At 39.7% G+C, this 26,615-nt stretch overlaps 1 protein-coding gene across 2 annotated transcripts; it reads right to left on the bottom strand.

Moving 5' to 3' along the window:
• Positions 1-399: 399 nt before the first annotated feature.
• LOC307032329 (plastin-3-like) lies at positions 400-23,592 on the bottom strand. 2 transcript variants are annotated; one of them, XM_079670215.1, is made up of 16 exons: positions 23,451-23,592; positions 19,772-19,840; positions 17,097-17,248; positions 9,295-9,424; positions 9,062-9,194; positions 8,786-8,867; positions 8,350-8,515; positions 8,016-8,155; positions 6,848-6,943; positions 6,400-6,586; positions 5,531-5,609; positions 5,331-5,448; positions 4,097-4,230; positions 3,509-3,632; positions 2,795-2,919; positions 400-2,132 (listed from the first exon to the last, which is right to left on the bottom strand). In XM_079670215.1, the coding sequence occupies exons 2-16, from the start codon at positions 19,830-19,832 to the stop codon at positions 2,000-2,002; spliced, it is 1,860 nt and encodes a 619-aa protein (XP_079526341.1). In that variant the 5' UTR covers positions 19,833-19,840; positions 23,451-23,592; the 3' UTR covers positions 400-1,999. The 2 variants fall into 2 exon arrangements, with proteins under 2 accessions (XP_079526341.1, XP_079526342.1); XM_079670216.1 differs by lacking the exons at positions 19,772-19,840; positions 23,451-23,592 and having other exon boundaries at positions 17,093-17,233.
• Positions 23,593-26,615: the final 3,023 nt, after the last annotated feature.

The following is a 26,615-nucleotide window of genomic DNA, read 5'->3' as shown; positions in this document are numbered from 1 at the left end:
AAGCCTGGATCTGGGTTTAAGATTGAATGGCACAAATAATTGGTGGATTAGAGCCAGGACACATTCCTTAAGCTCAACAGCTGCCTCTTAAGACTGCAAATATCCACACCACCATCATTATGTCATATCAGCCACACTGTTGACATGGCAACAGCCTTCTTTCCCTTATCAACCCAGCCGATCCGTCTCTGTTGCTGCTCAGCACAGCGGGCTGATTCTGCGTAGCAGCCCATATTTACCACATACATTGGTGTATAGCAAAAAAGATAAGGCAGATTGTAGTGGAGATTTTGAAGTATGTAAAATACTCTGTTTTGATCACATTAAAATAAAAAACTTGAAAAACAATGGCTCAGGAAATTCTCATTCTCTCTAATTGAAAAGTTCTGGATTAATCTGCAAATTGTAAAAACATTTTTTAATGATGGTATACTTTGAAGTAAATCTACAGTCCATTATAACTCTAATATTGAATTATCAAGTCGCCCTCAAGACAAAAAGTGACAAACATGTATGGAACAATTATTTGATTGAACATAATCGATCTGTTCAAACACACTGAGTATTAAAAGTATTGCTATCATGTGAAGCAACATTTTTGCCAACAGTGGCTTTCCAGAGGGCCAATCGAAAATGTATACAAGAAAAAACTGAACAAAAGTAGAATGTGAACATCGGCAGCATCAAACCTGGATCACTTTTTAACATATCCACAAATGCACCTGCGACATTAGGACAACAATATTTGTCAGCAACAAACACATGTTCCCTGACATTTTAAACATGGACCAGTTTTAACAGGTCATGGAAATGTAGATGTTCTCTTCTGTTATGTCTTCTGTTGTATTGAGTATTAAGCAGTAGCAGCTTTGACAAGTTAGAAATGCAATGTCCACAATGTAGAAAATAAATTCTCCCTAATTATCAAATCAACTGTTTTAGGGTTGTGTTTTAAGGGAATTTTGAAGGTGCAAATAAAGCAATTTTTAGGGTTCTTATGCATTTTTTTAAACAATTGAATACCCCGGATTTGTTGTTTCATAATATACTGATTTAAAGATCTTCCAGTGTGAAAACATTGCACTTATATCCTGTGCATATTATCCTGCACAGCTTTGGGAGTATAAAAAACAGGCCAAAAGGTATTCAGTAAAGAATATCATTTTATGGCTTAGGAACATTTAATGCTCATTTGGTGGTTTGGCTGGCACATTGGGAGATACAGCAGGACGATCATGAGGTGTGACACATGGGGAAATTAAAGGCAATGCAGCCGGGGAAATGTTAGTCCTGTCAGTACAGTTTAAGAAATAACATTAATAGGAGAAACAAATAAAATAATGTACAGGACTGCGAGGTCTAAATGATTATTGTCTTAAAATCCCCATGTGACACTGCCTTTGCATAACAAAAAAAACCTTAATGTATGCATTTATTTCATGGACAGGATTACCCCTCAACAGGGTCATAGCGGGGCAGGACGCCCTCCCAGAATGCACTGGGCAGACCCAGTCTAGACAAACATATTCACACTTATGTTCATAACTATGAGCAGTACTCCTTTAATGTGGCACTACTAATCAGTTCAAGCAAAACTGAGAATCATAAAAAAACTCATATTTACCAGGTAGCTGTTCTAGAAGTCTCACTTTTCTGCAAAATCCCACAACCATTTTGAAAATTGAAAGTCCTTTGGAGCCCAAACATGATCATTATTGTTTGTGTTAACATACACAGGTGTCATTATTGATTATTGACAACGAAATGCAGAAAAGACGACTAAAGTGATACTTCTATTTTGGCTTAATGCAGAATAACCACTTTAAAAAAACTAAACAAAGCTCATCTCTGCATGTCTAATCCAGTCACACAGGCAACATGTCAGTGTGTGTGTGTGTGTGTGTGTGTGTGTGTGTGTGTGTGTGTGTGTGTGTGTGTGTGTGTGTGTGTGTGTGTGTGTGTGTGTGTGTGTGTGTGTGTGTGTGTGTGTGTGTGTCCTTTAAGCCCTCTTCATGCCTCGCCCCATCAGGCAGGCGAAGATGGTCATCACCATTTTCTGGTTGATCTCCACCAGGTCGTCAGGCAGGGCGTACACTTTAGCTCCAATCTTCCTCGCCATGGAAACAGCATACCTGGTGCAGGAAAGGGTCATAGTTAGGATCGCTATGGCAACAAATTATAGCTGCGACATTCATTGTATTTTCTTGTTACTTGTATTTGCAGTAAATGCATGTTAGATGTACCATGTGAGCTTTCAAAATTACAGCCACTGAAAAATAAAAAGTGTGCTGACTTCTGACTCGTTTCTCTCCTATATATCATTTTTTATTTTGGTAATTTAATTGATATTATTATTTTAAATGTTTGTTTCTCTTTATAGTTAACGTCTTTTTGATAGTGTTCCAATTGCAAAATACAATCTTATAAATGTTATATTATCGGTTTTATAATTGTGAATACACATCAGTAATTATATATGTTTTAATCACCTTTATATAATGGAAATGAGACACAACAATATAAAAATGAAAATATCTGTGAAATTGTGGTTCAATCTAGCCTTTTTTCTGTGTTTTGGATCTATCATTTAATAATCACTTCATTAAGCTAAAATATTTTTATTTGGAGTATTTCAAAAATCCTGAGCACAGGTAAATATATATTTGCCTATGTTTTATTTTATCCATACACAGTAGGCACTAAATAATATCCCACTGCAGGCTGAAGAACTTTTCACAGATCTAATGTGAAGCTTAAACCCAGCCACAGTCAGAGGAAAGCAGGCGGTGGTTACTTGGCGTTGTTGAGTTGGTCTTCCTCTGACAGAATTCCTGTTTGAACCAGTTCAAAGTTCACACTGGACGGCTGGATGGCATCGATCAGTTCCAGAACCGGCATGCTGGTACCGATGGATTTATCCTACACACACACACACACACACACACACACACACACACACACACACACACACACACACACACACACACACACACACACACACACACACACACACACACACACACACACACACACACACACACACACACACACACACACACACACACACACACACACACACACACACACACACTCCACATAGTGACAAATACACTCAAAACAACTAGGCTGTCAACAGAGCACTACTGTTTCTTTCAAATAAAACTGTGAACAATTTCATTATTGTTGGTAAACAAAGAGCTGTGTTTTTTCACAGTCTCGGACATGTCAATGATCAGTTTGTGATGCATTACATCAAACACATAATACAGTAGCATTAACACTAGTAGAAACCAAAGAAAGAAGCAAACGTGACAGACCTGATTACTCTGGTAGAAAAAATTGAACTATAATTCTACAATTTTCAAGCCAGGACTTTGGATCTAAAGTGTGATAGAAAAGAATGCTAAAGGGTCTGTAAATGTGTTCTAGCTCAACTGTTTACTTCGGACTTATTATAAGCCAAATTTACCCTAAGAAGGGCTAGAGTAAATATTAAAGTAAAACTGACCCTAAAGCTTTTGATAGAGGAACTCTTGCCGGCCTCAGCCAGCGTCTTGTTGACCCATGAAATGATCAACTCATCTCCCGCTACTTCTCCTTCTCCCAGGTCCTCCAGAACATTTAACGTGTACCTGCAGGGATTATAAGAGCATACGTTAGAATATCAGCAATCAAATCAAATCATACTTTTGGTGAAGTATGTAGCTTGTAATCATTTACTGAAATAGTTAGGGACTTTACAGTACAACATTTGATAATATCTAGCTGTAACTGATGAAGAAGGAGAAACTCATTTAAGCTGGTAACCTAACAATTCTGTACGTGTATAAGTTATATGAAAAAATCGTTCAAATGCTACATTTCCCATAAACCCGATTGCTTTCTATCACAAAGCGGAGTATTTCTGAGTGAGGTTGTTTTCTCTATGGCATCACTAAAAGGAATGAACATGTTGGAAGTGATCTTTAGCCTTTCAGCGCCCTCTACCTGCTTCAGAGTCTGAAAGTGTTTTTTTTTCTAGTTTCTGGTGATTTTCTAAAATAATGTCAATAAGCACGTGAAAAAGTGAAGTTTCACTGTTGAGAGATTAAATCACCTCCTCATCAGCTGCCACACCAGAGCCAGAGTGAGAGTTGTATTTCCATCGTACAGGTCCTGTCCTCCAATTCCCACCAGAGAAAAACCAGCCTTTGTCTTTCCCAGCTCCACAGCATAGGCACAGTTTTCCCTCTGATGCACACACACACACACACACACACACACACACACACACACACACACACACACACACACACACACACACACACACACACACACACACACACACACACACACACACACACACACACACACACACACACACACACACACACACACACACACACACACACACACACACACACACACACACACACACACACACACACACACACGGTCTGTATGTTTCGGAAAATGACTATATCACCTTTTCAAAATTATATCAGACACTCTTTATGTAGTAGCTCCTGCTTTAGAGTAACTTAGGGTATTTTAACCTCCCAGTCCCAACCATAATATGTAATTGGAACATAACCATATTTAATTAGATCTGAATCGTTTTTAATGTATTGACCCTAACCCTTGTTTACATTGTTGGTTCACAAGCGAAGTCAAGAGGACGGAAACTTCGAACCTACACTGGACTGTTTTTCCAAGCTGATGTGAGGGATAAGATGTCCCGGGGATGGTAGAAATACCATTTTTAGGACTGCACTCGAAAGACAGACTGTCTAAAACTGCTAGATGCTAGCTGCTAACAGCTAATGCTAACTTCAGAAAAATCCTGATTGTGATTAAGTTAGCATTAGCTGTTAGCAGCTGGTGAACAGAGGTTTCATTAGGTTACGTAAAGGTGCGTTCAAGCTCTCTCCAGTTAAAGTTGTTACTCGGTGAAGGTTAATTAAAACATTATCATGACGTGTACAATTGTAATCTTTAGAGGAGAACGTTTTTCAACAAAAATAAAATAGTTATTAGAGAGGAAATCAACTGTTTAACTACAAAAGAAAAAACAGTATGCAAACAAAAATAAAGGATTTTAGTTTGAAGCACATGGGATATATTGTTTTGTTTTCTTAACGTATCGAGAATTGTGGATTTTCAATATTATTAATATCAACCTTTTTCTTTTTTTAATCGAGACTTCCCTAATCATAAAAGTTATACAATATCTGTAAACATGTATGATACATTCATTTTAATAATAACTTTTGAGGATGAATCATTCATACTTCATTTAATTGTATCCTGATCAACTTCAGTAGGAGTTTGAGGGTAGCATGTACATGTACCTTCTTTAAATGTCCTCCTCCTACTCCCTTGAATGGAGGCAAGTTGACTCTGTCCCAGTCCACTGGCACCTTAATCCTTTCATAAAGCTGGAGGATCACCATGGCATCCATCAGATCCCTGCATTATAACACACATGCATGCATTTAAACAGTGACAGTCAACACAAAGCTAAAGTCCTTTCACACAGAGGGGTACTGACCCGTAGATATGGTGGACATGAGGATTCACTCCCAGAGAGTTCATCCAGTTCCTGAAGGTTCTCTCCTCTCTGGTCTCACCTTCAGAGATGATATAAGACTCAGACTCAGGGCTGCACAGGAAGTTATATTTACTTCATGAAGGAGCCATGGATGTATATACAGAACTGGATACAGTGTTGGAGGCGGGACCCTGGTGAATCCTAAGACATTTTCTCAGTGGCGCATGAAGCCAAAATGGCCTGAATCAAGAGAGCAATAGTAACTGTGTCGGGGCCCATAGAGCATGCGTACTTGCAATTTTTGCTTAAACCTCACCTCCAATACGCAGTATCAATTATACACTGATTTACAGACGTCTCTTTCCCAATGTAAGTCAATGGCAAAACGTATTTTTAGGCCCAACGAAATCACGGAAGTTGTAGTACCAAGGTTTGGCTAATACAAAAATGTGCTTTCTGAGGGCTTGGCTTTTCCTATTGACTTAAATTCGGAAAGAGATGTCTGTAAATCAGCATATATATATATATTTGTATTAATCAACCCCTTATCAGCCCTTATTTATATAAATTATTAGGTCCTAAAAATGGAAAATCTAGAGTTATTTTCCCTCTCCAGTGATTTGACTGAGCCTAGTGATGAAGCGATTGGAGGCGAGGCTTAGCGAAAATGAGGTGCATTATGGGCCCAAAACCCCGGATGATCAGGATTAATGTTCTCAAGTCAGGCCATTTTGGCTTCATGCGCCACTGAGAAACTTCAAAGGCATGAACGATGCCCCGCCTCCAAGCTGAGTCCAGTTCTCTTTACACCTCCATGGATTGAACGTGAGTAATGTATCAGTGCGAGGGAGATTATCGTCCATGCTTACCCTCCAGATTCCAGTCCTGGTTCTCTGGTTTGGTGAGAGCCGGGTGTTTGTTGAAGAGCGTGGCTACGAAGGCCATGTTGAGCTTTGAGTTCCCGCTCACAACATCAGTTGCCGTCACAAACTGTCTGCAGCCGAGGCGGTCGGCCTGTTTCAGCATACACTCCGCTCTCTTACTGAGGTCCTTCTCCTGGAGACACATAGACATTTATATTGGGTTGGGTAAACTGGCATTTGGCATGCATGACATCCATTTCAGTTAGAGTTAGGGTTAGACATCGTAACATTGTAAAACACTTTCTGTGGCATGTTTGTTTCTCCTTATGTCTGAGTAATTAAAGACTAAATCAAATATAAAAGATACATTAATTAACATACATACAGTATTAGACTTTGCTTCTTTAAGATGAAAACTTGCATATTACATCAAACGAATGGCTCAACAACTTACATAAACACCACTCATGTCGATCTCAATCTGTGCAACGTCCTCTTTGGTGCCGTCTGGAGCAATCTGCTCGAGCAGGTGGAAGTACGCCTTGGAGTCCTGAATAACAGATACACAAACAGATAGACACTCAGTGAGATGAGACAAAATACTAAAGATATTTAGTCCATAAAACTAAAATCTTAACACAAAGACAATGGCAGAAAAAAACAAGATATTGACACTCAGCCTTATGAAACAAGCTGTCTGATACAGGTGAGACCCTGAGAGTTTAAGTGGGGGTTTCGCGCTGCAGGTAGCATATTTTTTTAGGCTTACCAGGAAGTTAGCTTCACACTGGTTCACTCAACAAAAGAGAACAGGATTTCTCAATTGCAATTTTGATTATTGCAGAAAATAATCTTAAGATTATGATACTGTTTTCTTCAGCAGGATGATTTTTGAAGCTGAGATTAAATCGGCAGAAGTTTACAGCTAAAATCCGAACTACACCAGGGTCCAATTACTTTAATTTCACCACGAATAAGCTGGCACCTTGTACAATTATTTCACACGCTTATGTCTTCTATGCATGATGTCCTTTAATGTCAATGTGACAACATCGGTAGATTCAATTAACCTCCTGTTAGGTCCAAGCTATTAGACTCGTTTGTAAGTCAATTTCATCGTTTGAGATGAGCGAGACCGACACAGACCTGCGCAATTGCGACCGCCGTGTTGCTAGTGCTTTGCATGATGGTTAGTAATTAGGCTTGTTTGAGATGAGCTGCGGCTTGCCTCGAAAGTAGACGAGAATAGCCGATTGCAGCCGGGGAAGGTCTCAAAAAGCTTGCCTGAACTCAGTACCTGTAATCTGTGCAATAACAATAAAGTTGAATCTAATCTTGAGCAGGAACAAATGTATTTACTTAGTACATATCTGACATTAACGATTAAACACATTTGTGCATTCTTTATAAATGCAAACCGAGTCAAGCCGACTGAGAGCTGTCCGACTTCACGCAAGCTTTTTGAGACCTCCCCCCGGCTGCAATCGGCTATTCTCTTCTACTTTCGAAGCGAGCCGCAGCTCATCTCAAACAAACCTATTTACTCTGAAACAAGGTAACTGGAAGGTTTTAAGGACTCATTCCTGCACCAGGCTTGATGAGAGGTTCAGACATTTTCTTACCTTAATATCTCCGGAAAAGTTGGATATGGACATTCCGACTTTCTTTAGGTGGAAGTTGGCCCAGCGCAGCAGCAGCTCCTCTGGACTGAGCTTCATCAAGTCCTCCAGACTCTCCCCTTCCTCCAACAGCGCCGCTATCGCTGCACATGGAAAAACAAGCATGGGTCTGGTTAACACTACGCCAATAATTAACATTTCTTTACTCTAAGTTTTGAATTTAATGCCACAAATGTTTCATGTTGACTGATTTTGTCATTTGCGGTTTTTGTGTTTTGGCGCATTACTTTTAGCTTTGTGTCAACAGGCTAGTGTGAGTGTGTGTGTTTGTACACACCCTCGTTGCGGCTCAGCTCTATATCAGCGAACAGTCCGATCTTGATAATCTGCCAGAGCAGTCCGAGCACCAGGTGAGGTTTCCCCTCCTTCAGATCCTGAGCTCCGATGTTCACTACTTGGCAGCCGATGGCCGAGGCGGAATTCAAAGCCAGGTTCAGATTCTCCTGATGGACGACAGAAGCCAAAATATGTGTCACTTTCATGGAAGTAATGTAAAATCAGTGATGTAGTTTTAGACATACTGTAAAGATGGCATCACCGTTAAATAAATGATTTAAAAATTGCTTTCATTGTTCTATATCTTTTAACAGCCACAATATGCTACTGTATCCCACATTTGATAGTTGAATAGTTTTCAAAGATACATGCAATGAAGTTAAATCACACTAAAAACAACATAAGCAGTGGAAAATCGAGTTAAGCAACTAACTAACCTGTGTGGTGAAAGCTGTGAGTTTCTTCTTGTTGATGGTTCTCTCATCAATGGTGTCAGCAACAGAGAGGTTGATGAGTTTACTGCAAAAACAACATGAGAGAAAAACATATGAGCATAATAGTCTGGTACAAAGCCTCAACATCAGACTGAAACAAGGCCAAGGCCCCGTGGATTAAGAATACACTTTTTTTAAAGGATGGATTACAACAAGTAATACGAAAGTGATGCGTTAGTGTTATTGATAGAGTTTGGGCAGGGACTTCTTAAGGTTTACCAGAGTATGACGCCATCTGACACTGCTTTGAACAGAGCTTCAGTCTCGGGGTCGATGGGCAGGACGTGGTTACAGTCAGGATCTTCCGCCAGAGAAGAGTTGATGTAGTTGGCGAAGGCGTAGCGCTCCTGCTCTGAAATACAGTTCAGTTAAGAGTCAGATTCCTTCTGTCATGATATTGGACAGTGTACACTAACATATCATTCTATTAGTTTAAGTATAGCTTTACTAACCAGAGATTGAGTGCTGAGTTCCTTCACTAGAGATCTCGCTGGTGCCCCCGATGGCCAGGATGCCTTCTTTCTTGTTCAAAGCTTTCCTGAAACCCATGGCCATGCGGTCGTCCTTCAAATCCCCGAAAATCTGCAAGCAAAAACAACTGAGTCAATTTAATTGTGGTTACATTTTTTGAGATGCTAATTAAGAGAGATACTCTGTCACTTGCTTTCAAAACAAGCAACTTTAAAGATTCAGTTCTGATGCACCTCATCCGAATCAGTGTGTTTTTTTCTTCTTAACCCTTTGATACACAACATGGGTCAAAAGTGACCCGAGTGAGTTTTAATTGTAAACATCTTTGCAACAAATTACTTTCACAATTCAAAATGCCAGGTATTCCTTAATTAACTTGTTTATGATTATCACAACTTCTTACTTTCATTTTTCCTTTCTTAATTTTTGAATAAAAATCATTTTTGTATCACTACCCTTCTAAGGGACAACATGGGTAAAAAATGACCCGTATTGACCTACAATGTGTTTCTTAGCTATATTTTTGAAAATCAATTTATTGAATCATTTAATATTCCAAGTATTCATTTACTATCTTGTTTTTGATCACCAAACATCATTATTTTCATTCTCCCTTTCTTAATTTAGGAACTAAAACTGTTTTTGTATTTCTACATCAGGTTTACATACATGGGTCAAAAATGACCCTTGTATGCAAGTGTGATCAAATGAAAAAAATACATATTATAATAATACTTTTGTTATAAATAATAATTTTAGCAGTGATTTGGACCAAACATGTATTCACTATGGAATTTGATAGGAAGCTTTTATTTGTAAACGATTGCAGTTAGGAACATGTTAACCATGGACAACTTTTCACATGCCAAACTTGTCACAACACAACAGGCTGCTTTTGCACGACTGATTCATGTAAGTCTTATTTTACACTTCTTTTACCTAAGGAGATATTTGATATCTTGTGAAAGATAACTGTACATAATATTTGAACATTACCTGACCTTGTCATCCATTACTAGTGAGGAAGAGAGTTCATGTCTATGTCAAATTACACAGGACGAACTGGCCAAATGCTGCTAGTGTACGATATTATTATATATCACAATGGACAACTTCTTCACCAGTATCCAGAGGTGGGGACTCGAGTCACCTGACTTGACTCGAGTCACAAATTTTTTGACTTGAGACTTGCTTGACTAACATTGATAAAAGACTTGACTTGACTTTGACTTGGTATTCATGACTTGAGACTTGACTTAAGCTTGAGATAGATGACTTGAAAGGACTTGACTGTTTAAAATGAAATATTTGGGTTTGTTTTTGTATTGAGATATTACGTTTAGTTTTTTCGAAAAACGTGATTGGGTGATTATAGCGCCATGCATGCAAACCTGGCAACCCACTAGAAGGCAGGAGTGTCAGTTAACATGGCAGCGGCTAGCTTTACTCCAAAAATAGGGAAGTTTGGATTCAAGGATTATGTTGTCGATGACGGTAATATGAAGAGAACAGCGGTATGCAGGGTCTGCAGCATAAAGATCAGTGACACGACCACCACTACATCCAACTTCATTCATCACTACAAAAAAAAACACAGAGAAAGGTAGGCTACATGCATGTGTTGTGTTAGCTAGAAAGCTAACTTTAAGTGCTACGTTAGACTTGGTTTCAAATCGATTAAGCAAAGAGAAGACAAAACGGTAAATTAACACTAGAACCGCCAAGGGATTCATTTTGACTAACACCGATACTGACGGGCTGGCTCCTTCAATATGGCTCTCACGCGAGTGCCGTTTTAGTGCTCGCGAAAATAATATACGTCCGCGGCTGCTTGACTTGTGCTCGCGTGGATCTCATATGCCCTCGCGATTTATGACAGAGATTTGCCGCCATACAGCTGCATCAAGCCTTACATCACCAAGCACAATGCCAAGCGTTGGATGGAGTGGTGTAAAGCACGCCGCCACTGGACTCTGGAGCAGTGGAAACATGTTCTGTGGAGTGACCAATCACGCTTCTCTATCTGGAAGTTTGATAGACAAGTCTGGGTTTGGCAAATGCCAGGAGAACGTTACCTGCCTGACTGCATTGTGCCAACTGTAAAGTTTGGTGGAGTAGGGATAATGCTATGGGGTAGTTTTTCTGGGGTTGGCCTAGGCCACTCCAGTGAAGCGGATTCTTAATGCTTCATCTTACCAAGTCATTTTGGATAATTCTAGGCTTCGAACCTTGTGGAAACAGTTTGGGGAAGGCCCTTTTCTGTTCCAGCATGACTGTGCCGCACAAAGCAAGGTCTAAAAAGGAATGGTTGGATGAGTTTGGTGTGGAAGAACTTGACTGGCCCGCACAGAGCCCTGACCTCAACCCCATTGAACACCTTTGGGATGAAATAGAACGGGCCCTCTCGTCCAATCAGTGTCCGACCTCACAAATGCTCTTCTGGATGAATGTGCAAAAATTCCCACAGACAGACTCCAAAATCTTGTAGAAAGCCTTCCCAGAAGAGTGGAAGCTGTTATAGCTGCAAAAGGTGGGACCAACTTCAAATTAATGCCTGAGAATTTGGAAAGGGATGTCATAAAAGCTCCTGTTAGTGTAATACTTTTGTCTAAATTGTGTATAAAGAGGTGCATGGAGGGCACGCCCCACCTCCAAAAGCACATTACAGGAGCAATGGAAAGATGTGGGCTAAAAAGACTAAATCCACAAATCCCCCAGCCACATATATTGTTTGGTCCAAATCACTGCTAAAATAATTATTTATAACATAATTAGGGCCTGAGCACAAAGTATGCAAAGATCTATTGTAATGCATATACATATTATTATAATTGTTCATAGTCTGGGGATTGGATCTGTTTTATAGGGGGTTACAACACTATTCATGTAGCGACATTTGGCAACGCGGCCAGGACGGGTGAAAATGTTTACATTCCGGAGGCGATGGGGGCAAAATTTCCAACATGCTCGTACGTTTTAGCAAATACGGCTCAGTAGCGCCCCCTATTGTGCGGTAGTCACATATAGTTTCTCCGAACTACCCGAAACTTGGCACAGACATTCCTCATGGAATTGCGGACATATTTGAAAATGGCTTTCATTATCCCTGCCCCCCCATAAAGTCGGCCATTTTGAAAAAATTGCTTTTTAAGTGCATTTTCGCACACTTCTCCTAGGGAAAAGATCGGAAAAATTCCAAACCAGGACAAGATTAGCCCATATCCAATGTGATGTTACATTGCAAATGAATAGTCGACTGCTCAAACGGGGAGCTCGTAAGCTAACGGAGAATGTACTATTTTTGAAGATTTACATGTCGCAAATGACTCCAAACTACTCCCATATAGTTTTCCCGATATTCACGAAACGCTGTATACACATTGCTATTATGATGGCACACATATTTCAAATGGCTTTTCATTAGCCCCGCCCCCCAGAAAAATGGCAATTTTGAAAGATGGCCGATTTTCATGCATTTTGAGCACATTTTTGCACACTGCTCTTAGGGAAATTATCGGAAAAAATTCCACTCCAGGAGTGCACCAGCTGGGCGTAAAAAAGTAGGTCTTAACTCTAACGTCGGGCTTAGCTACGTCCGACTTAGTGATTCGAATTGACATCGAGTGCACCAAGCCTGACTAGTCTAGGTCGTAGCTGCGCCTGGTCTTAAGATGCGCGTCCACGTGAATACACGCGAAACAGTAATTATTGCCAAGCAACACACGTCTACATAATTTAACACTCAAACTCCTCCATTCAGAGCAAGCTAAGACTTGGATAACGAAGTCATGGATAACAGAAACCAAAAGAAGAGAAAAATGACGCCCACACCCCGAAAAAGAAAGAGGGATTTTACAGAGCTACAGCGTGAACTGTTGGAGAAAGAGATCGTTCATGTGGAGGTGGAGACCGCAAAACTGAGAGCGGAACATGACAAAATTGAGCTGGAGAAGGAGAAATTAAGACTCAAAATTATAATTCTTAAGAATCAGCAAAGAATCACTGAAGAAGACAATTTGTCATTATCTCAATTTCATGTTAATAGTTCTCCAAATTTTGTTATCTAATGTTTTTGTGTGTGTTTTTTTTATAAAATAGGCTATAAAACGGCCTAATGAAAATATGTGGTCACAATGATAGCTTATTGAAATGCAATTGCAAAAAAACAGCGTTCATGTTACAAATATACAGGGCTATATGTTGTTTATTATGTGATTGTGGTTAAGTCGTCCACCCATATCTTCACGGATGCCAGGAGGATTTTGCTGCTTCTTCTTGTGTTGGTAAGTGAACATAATTCCTAAGGCGGCGCTGGAGAGCCAAGGAAACTTGTCTAATAGCCCGACATGCAGTTGTGCGATGAACATTAATCATGTCTCCCACAGTCCATCCATCCATCCATCTTCTCCCGCTTATCCGTGGTCGGGTCGCAGAGGTCGCAGTTCCAGCAGAGAGCCCCAAACTTTCTTTTCCCTGGCCACATCAACCAGCTCTGACTGGGGGATCCCAAGGCTCTCCCAGGCCAGCATAGAGATATAATACCTCCACCTGGTCCTAGGTCTACCCCTCGGCCTCTTCCCAGCTGGACGTGCCATGAACACCTCCCTAGGGAGGCGCCCAGGTGGCATCCTAACTAGGTGCCCGAACCACCTCAACTGGCTCCTTTCTAAGCGAAGGAGGAGCGGTTCAACTCTGAGTCCCTCCCGGATGACCGAACTTCTCACCTTATCCCTAAGGGAGACACCAGCCACCCTGCGGAGAAAACCCATCTCGGCCGCTTGTACCCGCGATCTCGTTCTTTCGGTCATGACCCATCCTTCATGACCATAGGTGAGGGTAGGAACGAAAATTGCCTGGTAGACAGAGAGCTTTGTCTACTGGCTCAGCTGCCTTTTCTTCACAACAGTCTCCCACAACTGTCCCACAACTGTCTCCCACAGTATTAAAGTAAAATCTGAGCGCAATCAGCACCTGCAAGGTTGGGGAGACTGCAGCGTTTCTGTCTGATCCGTTCTGTTGTTGAGGGGAGATCTCCTTGATTAAATCAAAAAAGGGCTTGTCTGCCGAAACGAAACCTCTATCAGCTCACTGAATAGATGTCCAGTGGGTTTGTTCGATCACGGACGACTCTCTCGTCTTAATGCCTTTTCGTTGTTACAACATGTAAAAGAGACGCACTGCCATAGTTATTTTCCTTCTTGCCTGTTTTACGTTACTATGGATACTAGTCTCTCTTTCCGATTTACGCCTGCTACATACTAGGCGTAAAAGTTACACCCGGGCGCAACGCATACAGGTCTTAAGTCTAAGTGGTGCACTAGTCATAACTTTAGTTTGGTCTTAACCTTTGGTTCTATGTCGGACGTAGAGTTACGCCCAGCTGGTGCACTCCACTCCAGGGCAAATTTAGGCCATATCCACAGCCATCCTAAAGTCGGAATAAAAAAGTTGCTAGTTCAATCGGGGCGGTCGTAAGCTAACAGAGAATATACCATTTTTGACGATTTACATGTCACAAACTACTCGCATATGGTTGTTCCAATATGCACAAAACGTTGTATACACATTGCTCTTATGATTGCGGACACAGAAAGACGGCCATTTTGAAAAATGTTCAGTTTTCATGCATTTTCGGCACATTTTTGCTAAGGCCTCCCAGGCAAATGGCCGGGAAAATTCCATTCCAGGACAAGTTCAGCCCATATCCAATGCGATGCTACATATCGAAGGAGTAGTCAGTCGCTCAAACGGGGAGCTCACAGCCTAGAATGTACCATTTTCCAAAATATATGGCTCTTACACACAGCGGCGTGCGTTGTCGCTTGCCGGCGGGGGGGGCTGAAACTCGAACAACAACCAATCACATGAATCTCCCGCCCCAGACACACAAGCATGCGGTTTGATTGGCTAAAGCTTGCACTGGCATATGATTTGATTGGCTGATGCCTCCGTTGAGGCGGCAAAAGTAGAACATTGCTCTACTTTTGCAGCGAGCACCGCGAGAGAAGCTACGCTTTGCTCCCACAATGCAGTTCGGCGAATCGTGACGTCAACCCATTCAAAGTGAAAGGGCAGAAGTGTTGAAGCGACAACGCACGCCGCCGTTTGTAGGAGCCGTTAGATGACAGATAAGCGACTCTGCCTTCCACATCATCTGTCCCTCTAACACACACAAACACACACAACACATCACAGCATTTAGAGAAATTTGATTTCCTTCGAGGCGGCGCGACCACATCCGTTTCCGGGTCGCTGCCGGAGGACCTGGGAGACCAGGACGCCAACATTTCAGAAATGACGAACGGCTCATTTCGGAGGACTCGCACGCGTCTGCTTGACGCCAGGACGACCGGCGACCCTCCCCTATAGGCGCTCGGACACGAAGGCCCGCCCACAACTGCGTGCACCTCTGTGACCGCAGTTTTAATTATTATTATTATTATAATATTATGTTTTTTTTTATCATTTATAACACATTGCTTACATGGGTCATTTTTTTACCCATGTATTCAAACTTGATGGAGAAGTACAAAAACGGTTTTATTTCCTAAATTAAGAAATTTAGAATGAAAATAATGATGTTTGGTGATCAAAAACAAGATATAAAATAAATACTTAGAATATTAAATGATTAAATAAATTGATTTCCAAAAATATAGCTAAACACTCAGCCATGCACGAAATAACATTGTAAGTCAATACGGGTACTTTTTGACCCATGTTGTCCCTTAGAAGGGGTTTGCATAGCTTGTGTATTAATGGAGGCCCATTTCTTTTTCAAAATACAGATGCGTATGATAATATGCTTTTTCCTGAGCTCAAATACAAGCCCTTCCTTTCTGCGAAATCCAATTGCAAAGTATAATTTGGTTAGGTTTGGTCCAGTGCGGGCATTATACACGGAAAGCAGCAGTTTAGGTGGTCTGGTTAATAAACCCCTTTAATTCCAGAAAATATCACACTTTTCTTCTTATAAATTTAAAACTTTAACCTTAGAAAAAGGTCAAGTTTTATAGCAGATTATCAAAATGATTTTTGCTGAGTGTTAGCGATGCTAATGTAAACATGCACCGACCATATTACGTCCAAAACAGACGGGCATTGTTTCTGATAGCAACATTTCTGATAGGGCCGTGGGTGTAAAGCCAGCCTATATTTCCGATATTACGTCATATCGGACGCAAATCTGGATCAGCTCCGTTGTACCCCCTGTTTAGAGATTTGGGTACGGAGTAAAAAAGAGGGGGTTTTATTTTCTGACGCTGCGTGAGGTTCCTGACACACCGGGGAGACATATTTATGTATAAAAGACATCAAAAAGTGCATTTTGCATGATAGGTCCCCTTTAACTGTAAGATAACAATTAAAAAAATGTTTGCATTATATTAATACATTTTTTTTGTGTTTACGAATGTTTTTTCAGCCATCTAGCAGCGGTTTTTAGCTATCTTTTCAATATGTATTCAATTTAATCTCAGAGAATGTCTGTGTTTATGCCTTGTGTATTTGTGAGGTATTTCTCACAAATGTATCATTTTTATTTCAGAGAAAATCCCAGCTTTATTATCATAAATGTACAACTTTAATCTTGGACATTTCTAGTTTTTTAGGAAAATATTTACCCCATCCCCCAAGCTAGCCTTTTTTTATTCACCTAACAGCCATCAAGAATTGACTTTATTCAGTCAAACCTTTTATTTATTAGTTAATCAGTTGGTTGGTCGTTCGTTCGGTCGGTCGGTCAGTTAGTTAGTTAGTTAGTTAGTTAGTTAGTGTTACCTACAGCCGTGAACTCTTCGAGGTTGATGCGGCTGTCGTTGTCTCGGTCGAGCTTCTGAAGCAGTTCTCTGATCTGGTATCCAGGCAGAGAGCAGCCCACCTCCCGGAAGAGTTCCCCAAGCTCGGATGCGCAGATGTATCCATTACCATCCACATCTAGAAGGAATGGAAAATTATGATATTTTAGTTGGAGCCCATCAGGATATAGTATCTGTTTTGTATTGAAAATGTCTACATTTGCTAATCTAAACACAATGACTGGACTGGATTGCATGTTTGCCTTTCTTCTGTTCAAATTGACATGTGTTCACACTTGTTTACAGTGGAGGATTTACAGAAGCCTTAGAGGCGAATGACAAAAAAATAATCATGGTGATCCGTTTTCTAAGTTTGATGTAAATTGTTTCCTCTCCTGTTTCCAGAGCAGATGAAAAAGATCTTGAAAAAGTTTTTCCTTTTTTTGTTTTTATCAATGAAATAGGTAGCTATGAAGGAACAAGGCAAATATATATTAATATGATGAAAACACATGTTTAGCCAATAGAAATGACAGAAATATAACATAACTTGCCAACTTACAAAACATGAACGTGTTTAGTCAAATACTGGTCAAAAACTGGTTCAGCCTAGTTTTTGTACTTGAGTCATAAACACAGGAGAGAAATCAATTGAGATCAGACTTTAAAAAAAAAGAATCACCAGAATCATTTTTGCTATTTGCCTCTCAGGGCTTCCGTATGGCAAATACTTTACAAACAAATACCCAGTTTACTGACTAGTTAGCTTAAAATAACTACTACTCGACACATAAAGACTTAAAGGTAGGGTAGGTAAGAATGGAGAAACCAGCTCGAGTAAGCTAGAATTTGAAAGTACACAACCGAAAAAAATCTGCCTCTTCCTTCAGACTTCCTTACAGAGCCCATCCTCGAACACACACAAACGCGCACATGACCCAATTAGGGCACGAGATAAGTTTGTGCACGAGATGGAAGGCTGACAGGCAGGTAGGCCATCCAGTTATTTTAGCCGGGCCGGCTCAGATAATTGGACTTGCTTTTTACAGCGCCACGGCTTCCACAGATGAAATATTTGTATATATTTATTGTCAAAGCATTTCATTTATTCATTGCTATCGGGATGTTAAGAGCATTCCATGGAATATAACAAAAAGTGTTTCTGAAATAAATTACCTACCCTACCTTTAAAGGTCCCATGTCATGCTTTTCCAGTTATTACCCATCCCCTTGTGTGTTATGAAGGTTTGTATGCATGTAAACGGTGAAAAACCCTCAAAGTACACCCTGTAGGGAGTAAAACTCTAACACAGAAAAGTCCTCCCCAAAACGCCTCGTTGGAGATTTCTCATTTACTTCCTGGGTATCGCTACGCAGGGATACCCAGTAGCCACGCCCAGAGCTATGGCCGCACCCTCTGCCAGCCTTTCACGAAAACAAAGCTTCCCAAAACCTTTCAGCGATTCATGCCGGATATGTACAGCGTTGGGCACTGAAGAACGATGCTGTTCCCACTTTGTTTGGACTAGCGGGAGATTCGGGTACACAACCTGTAAGTATTCATTGTTGTTTGTGTATTTATGATGTTTAAAACAAACAAGGTATCTACCACGACTGTTTAAATGGGTAAACGTTTTTCGGACTGCTAAGTTGGGATCGCGGATAAATGCTCTGCGCAGACCCATTCTCACAGCGTTATAAACCTTTTTCTTACTCAATATCAAGCCACACTTATTGTTTTTACTTCGGCTGTGAGTGTTTGTGTGTGCTCAGGATGAATTTAGCTTGTTCTTGCTGTATTTGTTTCGCCGACACGGAAGCCCTGTCTGTTCCTCACAGCAGCTCCTCACTGCTCATGAGGCTCACAGCCTCACAGCAGCTGCACGTCGCTTGACCAATCAGAGCACACTGGGCTCACAGGGAGGGAGCGAGCTCCAACAAGCCGTTTAGGACAGAGAGTGAATACCGGTGAATACACATACTTTACAGAGATGCTGTAAGAGAAACCAATGTGAGTTTGGATAATTGCACAGTATAAATCTATTTTAGTATACCTCAACAATGGAATTATGATCAGTAGAAATGGCCATGACATGGGACCTTTAAATAGGAGGCTAAATGCAGCAGACAGTTAACTTAGCTTAGTTTAGCTTAGCATAAAGACTGCAACTGATTCTGTCTAAGGAAACCTAATTAGCTTACCAGCACCCTTTAAATCATAGATTAGCAAATGTTATATCACTTGTTAAACTGTACATAAAAAAAAGTTAATCTAATTAGCATTTTAAGGCTTTTTTTGTTAACCTTAGAACAAAGCCAAGCTAGCTGTGTCCACTGTTTATGCTAAGCTAAGTCGATTACTAATTTTAGCATAAACAAATACACAAGTTGTATTAATCTTCTAATCTAATTATCAGCAAGAAAACCCCAAAACATACTTTCCAAAATATCAAACTATTACATTGAGCCATAACTTAAATGGTAGGGTATCAAAGGTTTCATTCTTTCTTCTCCCATGACAAACATCTGTCCATCAGATGGTGCACCAACAATGTATATGAACATGTGTTTGTCAGGTGCTTTACTACACTTCAAACATTACTGACCAATTCATCTTTATGTACTGGGTATCTACAATGTACCCACACACATTTTTACTCACCCACTTTCTGGAAGCCCTCCTTGATCTCCTCCATCTCCTCAGCGCTGACTTTTCCTGACATGCTGACACCTATAAAACGACACGGCAGCTGAAGTTATGTTCCGTAATACATTTGGAACTCATTACAGTTTGAACTCATTAAACATAACATACATATTAAAGCAGATGTTTGTATTAATCTATTTACCATTACATGCTTTAATCAGCCTGAAGTATAGCTATTTTTACTTACGCAAAATAAATGGAACTTTGATATCAAACAAAAAAAGACATTTAGCAAAACGGTTACATCAGCTTAGAGACCCTTATAAGTACTTATCGATGTATGTAGATGGCTTCAGGGTTATATTAGTCTGTAATGGAGGGTGAAGAAGTTTCTAATTTAGCTTATGTAGATGGCTACTTACATATGAGGTAACAGCAGTATACCAGTATCAGTATTTAGATATTACCAACCAAACCATTACATTTTTGATTGATCTTGGAAAAGGATTTCTGCTATTTTTATCTATTTTATTAGTAAACCATTTATTCAACATTTGTGATTTAAACCGTTTAGCCGTTACAAAAATAGCTATTTTAGCCATTGAGCCATTAAGTTTAACTATCAATTTCTGCCATCTAGACACCTGTTTCTTTTTAGCTATCTAATTATAAAATTTAATTATTCATTGCTTTTATCTATTTGGTCATTTAGCAGTTAGTTTTATACATGTTATACATTGACATATAGCTAGCTGTTTCTTTATAGCGATTGGATTATTTAACTAATTTGTGTTTTCAACTATTCTGCTCAGTTACCAATCGTACAGACACTTACTATTTATTTGTATTAAAAATGTGTATGAGATACTCCCAAATTCCATTGTAACCCCAGGAAACTGCAGAAGACCCCCTGGGGTACCACTACCCCTGGCTGGGGAAAACATCAAGAGCAATGTGTGTTTTCTAGAAAAAGATCTCTGTACTCAGGTATACACAGACCTCAATGGGAACATTTTCTGCCAAAGTATTAACACCAACTGCCTATCTCTGTCTGTACTTTGGTTCACCTCATTTCTATCTCATTAAAGATTATTGGAAGTGTTCTGTAGATAACTGACCCTTAAATATTCCCAAATATGCTAATGAATTTAATTAGATGAATATATACATATATATGTTATCTTAGGCTAGGATGACGTTTTTTTAATTAAAAAAATGGGGCTCTAAAGTAGCATGGCAGCTAAATGTATCACACAGTACATCATGTAATGTTATAGAAAATATCAGCCAAGTGAGATTTGTCTGTTTATGATTCAATCAGAGGGAGAGCTTTCTGCTGCAGAGTGCAGAGCCCTGTAACTGCCTGAGAATAGACTAGATGGCAACTTGATGAATTACCTCCACAGAGAATCAATACGAGTATAAGAAGCCAAAGATATAATGGGCAAATATGAAGGAATCTAACATCAAAAATCATATAGAACAGACTTGATCATCTAATATAGTTATATCTTCCCATCAATTAAAAGATTTGATGATGAATCCAAATCTAACTAAGAGAGATCAATGTTTTGTTTCCTCTCTTGTATTAGTCTTACAGCTGTACATTTTAAGCAATATTAGCCAGATATTCCTCTTAAACTTTTCCTTCTGAAAGTTTCTAAATCACCTTTTTACTTTAAGTTCAATCAAGGTCCCTCTCTGGGTGTCCTAAAAAGCTCACGTGCCATGCTCGAATTACATCGCTGGCAAATAAACAAATAGGCTATTCCTCAGCACAAACATGCAAATATAGTGTTTGCTTGGTCAGACACGCACAGATACAGGCAGCGGCCACTAATGTCTCTAAAAACCATGTCTGTTTGAGGCTATAATGGTATAATATAACACTGGTGGTCATATTATACGTGGCTTAACGTCAGTTATATTGCAGAGGTTTTTGAATAATGACTGGAAAGGTATTCTCTTAAATGCAAAACATTCCTGTTTACACAACAGGGTTCATACACTTTTTCACAAATTATTTTCAATGACCTTTCCATGACCGTTACCTAATTTTCCATGACCAAAAAAATTACTCTTTCTCAGCGGTACCACTGAAAATGGTTTATTTTAACATGGAACAGGAAAATAAGTTCTGCATTATGAAACATGTACCTATCTAAAACATACTTAGCTTCTACAGCTAAAGCAACTAAAATCTCTCACCAGCAAAATACCTCGCCAGTTAAATGCAATTTTACGTTTCATTACTATACGATACAGTATTTATTATCATTATAGTATACTATTTTGACGATTAGATACAATATCAATTATATTTGATGCAACTTTAGTTAAATTTCCATGACTTTTCCAAAACTTTGAGAAGAAAAAATGGAGCACAGTGAAATGTATTTCCAGTACATACGAAATCCAATTAACTAAATTAAGTTTATCATTTTTAAAGATTGTTAGGTGTTTTTGCAATTAATACAATCTGATCTTTTTTAGTGTTAAATAATTGGATTACAGAAAAAATACATTCTTACTGCCACCAGATGTCCCTACTTGAGGAAGAACAGAATATTGGTTTTAAGGGTTGTCCAATGTTTTATGGGTAGGCTACATTTTTTTAAAGTAGAGGTATAAAAGGTGGGTTTGTGCCAAAATTAAATCAGAAATTCACGCCAAATGTGTTCAATAAAATAATATGAGCATGTTTAGGAAATACTGAAAAGATATCTGTATTGATGTGAAAATGGGAGCTAATAAAGTTAACAAATAAAGTATTCTGTCCTATCAAACGTACATAGAACCAAATTGCAAAATAAATCAGTCATCAATTCCTAGTTAAAAGCCAATCATGACACTGTATTGTCTCCAGATGTGGATTCTGAGGATGCATGACTGAAGAAGTGTGTTTAACCTACAGGAATCCTGATGGATCCTCACACACACACACACACACACACACACACACACACACACACACACACACACACACACACACACACACACACACACACACACACACACACACACACACACACACACACACACACACACACACACACACACACACACACACACACACACACACACACACAATGTCTAGAGTGACGATGCAGTTCATATCTCCATGCATCCAGACAACCGTAAAACGTGATATTCAAACTTAAGTGATCACATAGTATTTTAAACAATAATCTGTAAGCACTAACTGCAGGTAAATCCTTGTTTTCACTTGGTCTAATATAGTAGCCTATCCTACACACAATAAAGCACATTAGCCTAGCTGCAAGAGCTTCTTCATAATAAATGCTATCTTAGTGCATATTTTAAATATGCCAAAATAGTATTAATCAAATATTGATGTACATTCATAAAATGTTAATAAGAAAATAAATAAAACATGCACAAATGCATTTGCAAACGAGACAAACATTTATTCAGCATTCAATGGAACTATTGTGTGTGAAGAAAATAGCATTTAGAATGTTCAAATTAGCTTTTGTCCTATGGTAAATAACTCACAAATACTGCTTTACTGTGAGGATCTTTTATTCAATATTCTGAAATATAATTTTCTGAATAAAAGAAGACACGCTGTGCCGCAGTGAGTTATAAATCATTGTTCTGCTCCTGAGTTAAACTAACACAAGTCTTCCCCCTGAGTCATGAGAAAACGCCCTAAACGCTGCTTCTCTCTTACCTGAAGTCCGCTGGTCCAATTCAGTACAATCACCCGGGTAAATTTTTCCCTGTGTGTGTTGGCCTCTCTCTTCTCCTCTGTCCGGTTTTCTTCAGCTGACACCGCCCGGTAGAGAGAACCGCGCCGCCCCTTGCCTACGAACACACCCTCATCTCCTTCCTGTGGTCATGTCCGACCACTTAGCAAGAAAACATAGATAGTTCAGATTTAATACAAATTCAGTTCCCCATTTAGCTTTTTTCCAAGTAATTCATTAGGGACACTAAGTGAAAACGTTTTTTCGAGAACACCAACAGTTAGCAAAAGTATTTATATTTTGTATTCACCCACTTATTTTTATTCTGAACGAGCTTCTTAATGCAAGTCGTTTGAGTTATTTTATTAATTAAACCAGTAACTTTATTGAATAACATTTTCTTGTCACTCAGACCTGCCTATCTGCCTCTTTATGAATTGTATTGCTAAATACTGTTTGACTCACAGGATGTTCAGCTCAAGTGTGTAACACACTTAAGTCATACAAGCTACCAATGTAGTGACTAATGAAATAAACTGTTTAGTTGCAAAATAATAAAACATTACTTGTGCAAAATCAAAAATGTATTACGTATACATGTACACAAAAGCTCACTCTACACCAAGCAATTTAATGCATTTTGTCTAGAGATAATAAAATAAAATCACTAACACCAAGGCAAGGTTAGGTATTTGTGCTCAAATGGTGATTACTGATAAATCATTCTCCAAACACGCGTTATCAGCGGGCACAACTTTATGAACTGTCAGAGCACTGCAGCTGCTACCAGTCTCTACATGCAGGAATTCCTCTTTTCTCCGTCTTCCTCTCATTCCCCCTCCACTCTTTCCTTTCCTTCCTTCCCCTCCCTCTGTTGTCCCTCCCCTCTCGTCTCGTGTCTCTCTGTCTCTGCAGTGATGTGCTGAATCTTGTCTCGAGTAAATTCCTCCAAAAACCAGTAAGATATTTCCAGAAGGCATTGACTTTTCTGTTCGCCACCCTATTTGTTCTGGTTCTAAAAAAAGATAGTGAATTAATGACTCTATGGAGACTACTTCCACTTCTTTTATACATTCTTTGGTTCAGGGTCGATTATCTTTGAAGTCAAGTTGCTTAAAGTATAATTAAAAAAACACATATTTGTAAATGACGAAAAATAATGTGATAAAATATCTAATTGAAACAGAAACCACAGTTGATGATTTGTGTTCCTATGTGAATACCACAACAGAAGGATATTGGGTTCTATTTCGTATATGGCTTCGTCCTCTAAGACTATCGCTATTGGGTAATCCCATGCGCACCCGCGCAGCATTGAAACCAGGGCCGTTTCTAGCTTTTTGGGGGCCCTTTGCAAGATGCTGTTTGGGGACCCTAGTTTTTTAACTACAATGGGGGGGATTCCGAAGCCTTTAAGATGATCTGTGGAGATGCATCAATCTGTCACACTTATAGGAAAACAGGCTAATTTCACGAAAACCAAGCAATTAAAAATTACAAAAAATTACATTAAAAAGGTAAACAATAAGGCTCCTCTATGTCAATAAAAGCAAGAGATGCAGCATTTTCTCAAAAAAATGTTTAATTTATATTTGTCATCTTCCTCAGACGTCACTCATTGGCTGTAAGCCCAACGATGATTTGGACTTTGCTATCATTGCAGTTTAGTCGTGTTTATATCCTACATTGTATTTTTAAGCATATAATGCTTCACTGAACACAGGAGGGGGCTTGGCTTTCTACAGACAAAGACGGATCATTTGAATTACATTACATTACATTACATTGCATTTAGCTGATGCTAAATACTAAAATACAAACTTGAAAAAAACAGAATCATATAAGTACATCAGGTTTCATAGAGCTAAAACATTTCAAGTAGAGATGGCAAATCCGGATCCTGTTTTGGACTTGGAGTCTTATGAGTCAGTCATTGAAGAGATCCAGATCATACGAGTCATTTGAGTCATATGAGTCAGCATCACAAGACAGTAGAACCGAAAAGTTGTTGCATTTCAAAAGCATATTAAACAGACGTTATATTAACCTCCGCTACACAGTGCCTTTTGCTTTAATAAAAAATGTTGATCACAAAAAAAAAGGGTTATTTTGTGATTTGGCTAATCTGAGTCTGCTGTTGACTCGTGCATGACGACGCATCTGCTGGATCTCTGGATCTGCTGCTATACGGTTACGGCTCTGAGTCAGCACGAGTCTGCTATGTTTTGCACAGTGAGTCAGGATTTGCGAATCTCTGAGTCTGCTGTTGACTCGTGCATAATATAGCGCGCGGCTCTGAGTCCCCAGGAGTCTGCAGGAAGTTTCACTGATCCGCGTCCCCTCCCCTGAGCCAAACGATAACTTCTGGCAGCTATCCCACTTGCTAAAGGGTAGGCAGATGGACTGGGGTACGTTGTAATGTTATTTTACATGTTATAAAGAGAGTAGCGAGTGACGCAATTGATAGTTTTAATTTGTAAGTCACACCAGGTGTAGGACTCAAAGGGGAGAGGAGAGACTCGTCACGACCAGCTCATTTCTAGGATCCGGGTTAATGATCCAGATGAATCAGGACTCGCCCATCTCTAATGTCAAGTGCTACTCAACTGGCTTTAGATAAGCCAGTCTTTTATTAGTATATAAGTGCTTTGTTAATAGTTCTATCGCTCAAAGTGGAGTCTAAAGAGATGACTTTTCAGTCTGCGCCGGAAGATGTGTAAGCTTTCTGCTGCCCTGATTTCAATAGGGAGCTCATTCCACCATTTTGGAGCCAGGATAGCAAACCCACGTGTTTTTGCTGATGGGAACTTGGGTCCCCCTCGCTGTGCTGGTGCAGCGAGCTGTTTGGCTGATGCAGAGCAGAGTGCACGTGCTGGGGTGTACGGTTTAACCATGTCCTGGATGTAGGAAGGGCCAGATCCATTCGCAGCATGGTACGCAAGTACCATTGTCTTGAAGTGGATTCTAGCAGTTACTGGAAGCCAGTGAAGGGAGTGGAGGAGCGGCGTGGTGTGGGAGAATTTAGGAAGGTTGAAGACCAAACGAGCAGCTGCATTCTGGATGAGCTGCAGAGGTTGGATGGCACATGCAGGTAGACCAGCCAGGAGGGAGTTGCAGTAGTCTAGGTGTGAGATGACAAGAGTCTGGAC

The sequence above is a fragment of the Notothenia rossii genome, assembly GCF_949606895.1.
Source record: "Notothenia rossii genome assembly, chromosome: 3".
In the NCBI taxonomy this organism is placed as follows: domain Eukaryota; kingdom Metazoa; phylum Chordata; class Actinopteri; order Perciformes; family Nototheniidae; genus Notothenia; species Notothenia rossii.
This window is presented reverse-complemented; position numbering and strand designations above follow the sequence as displayed.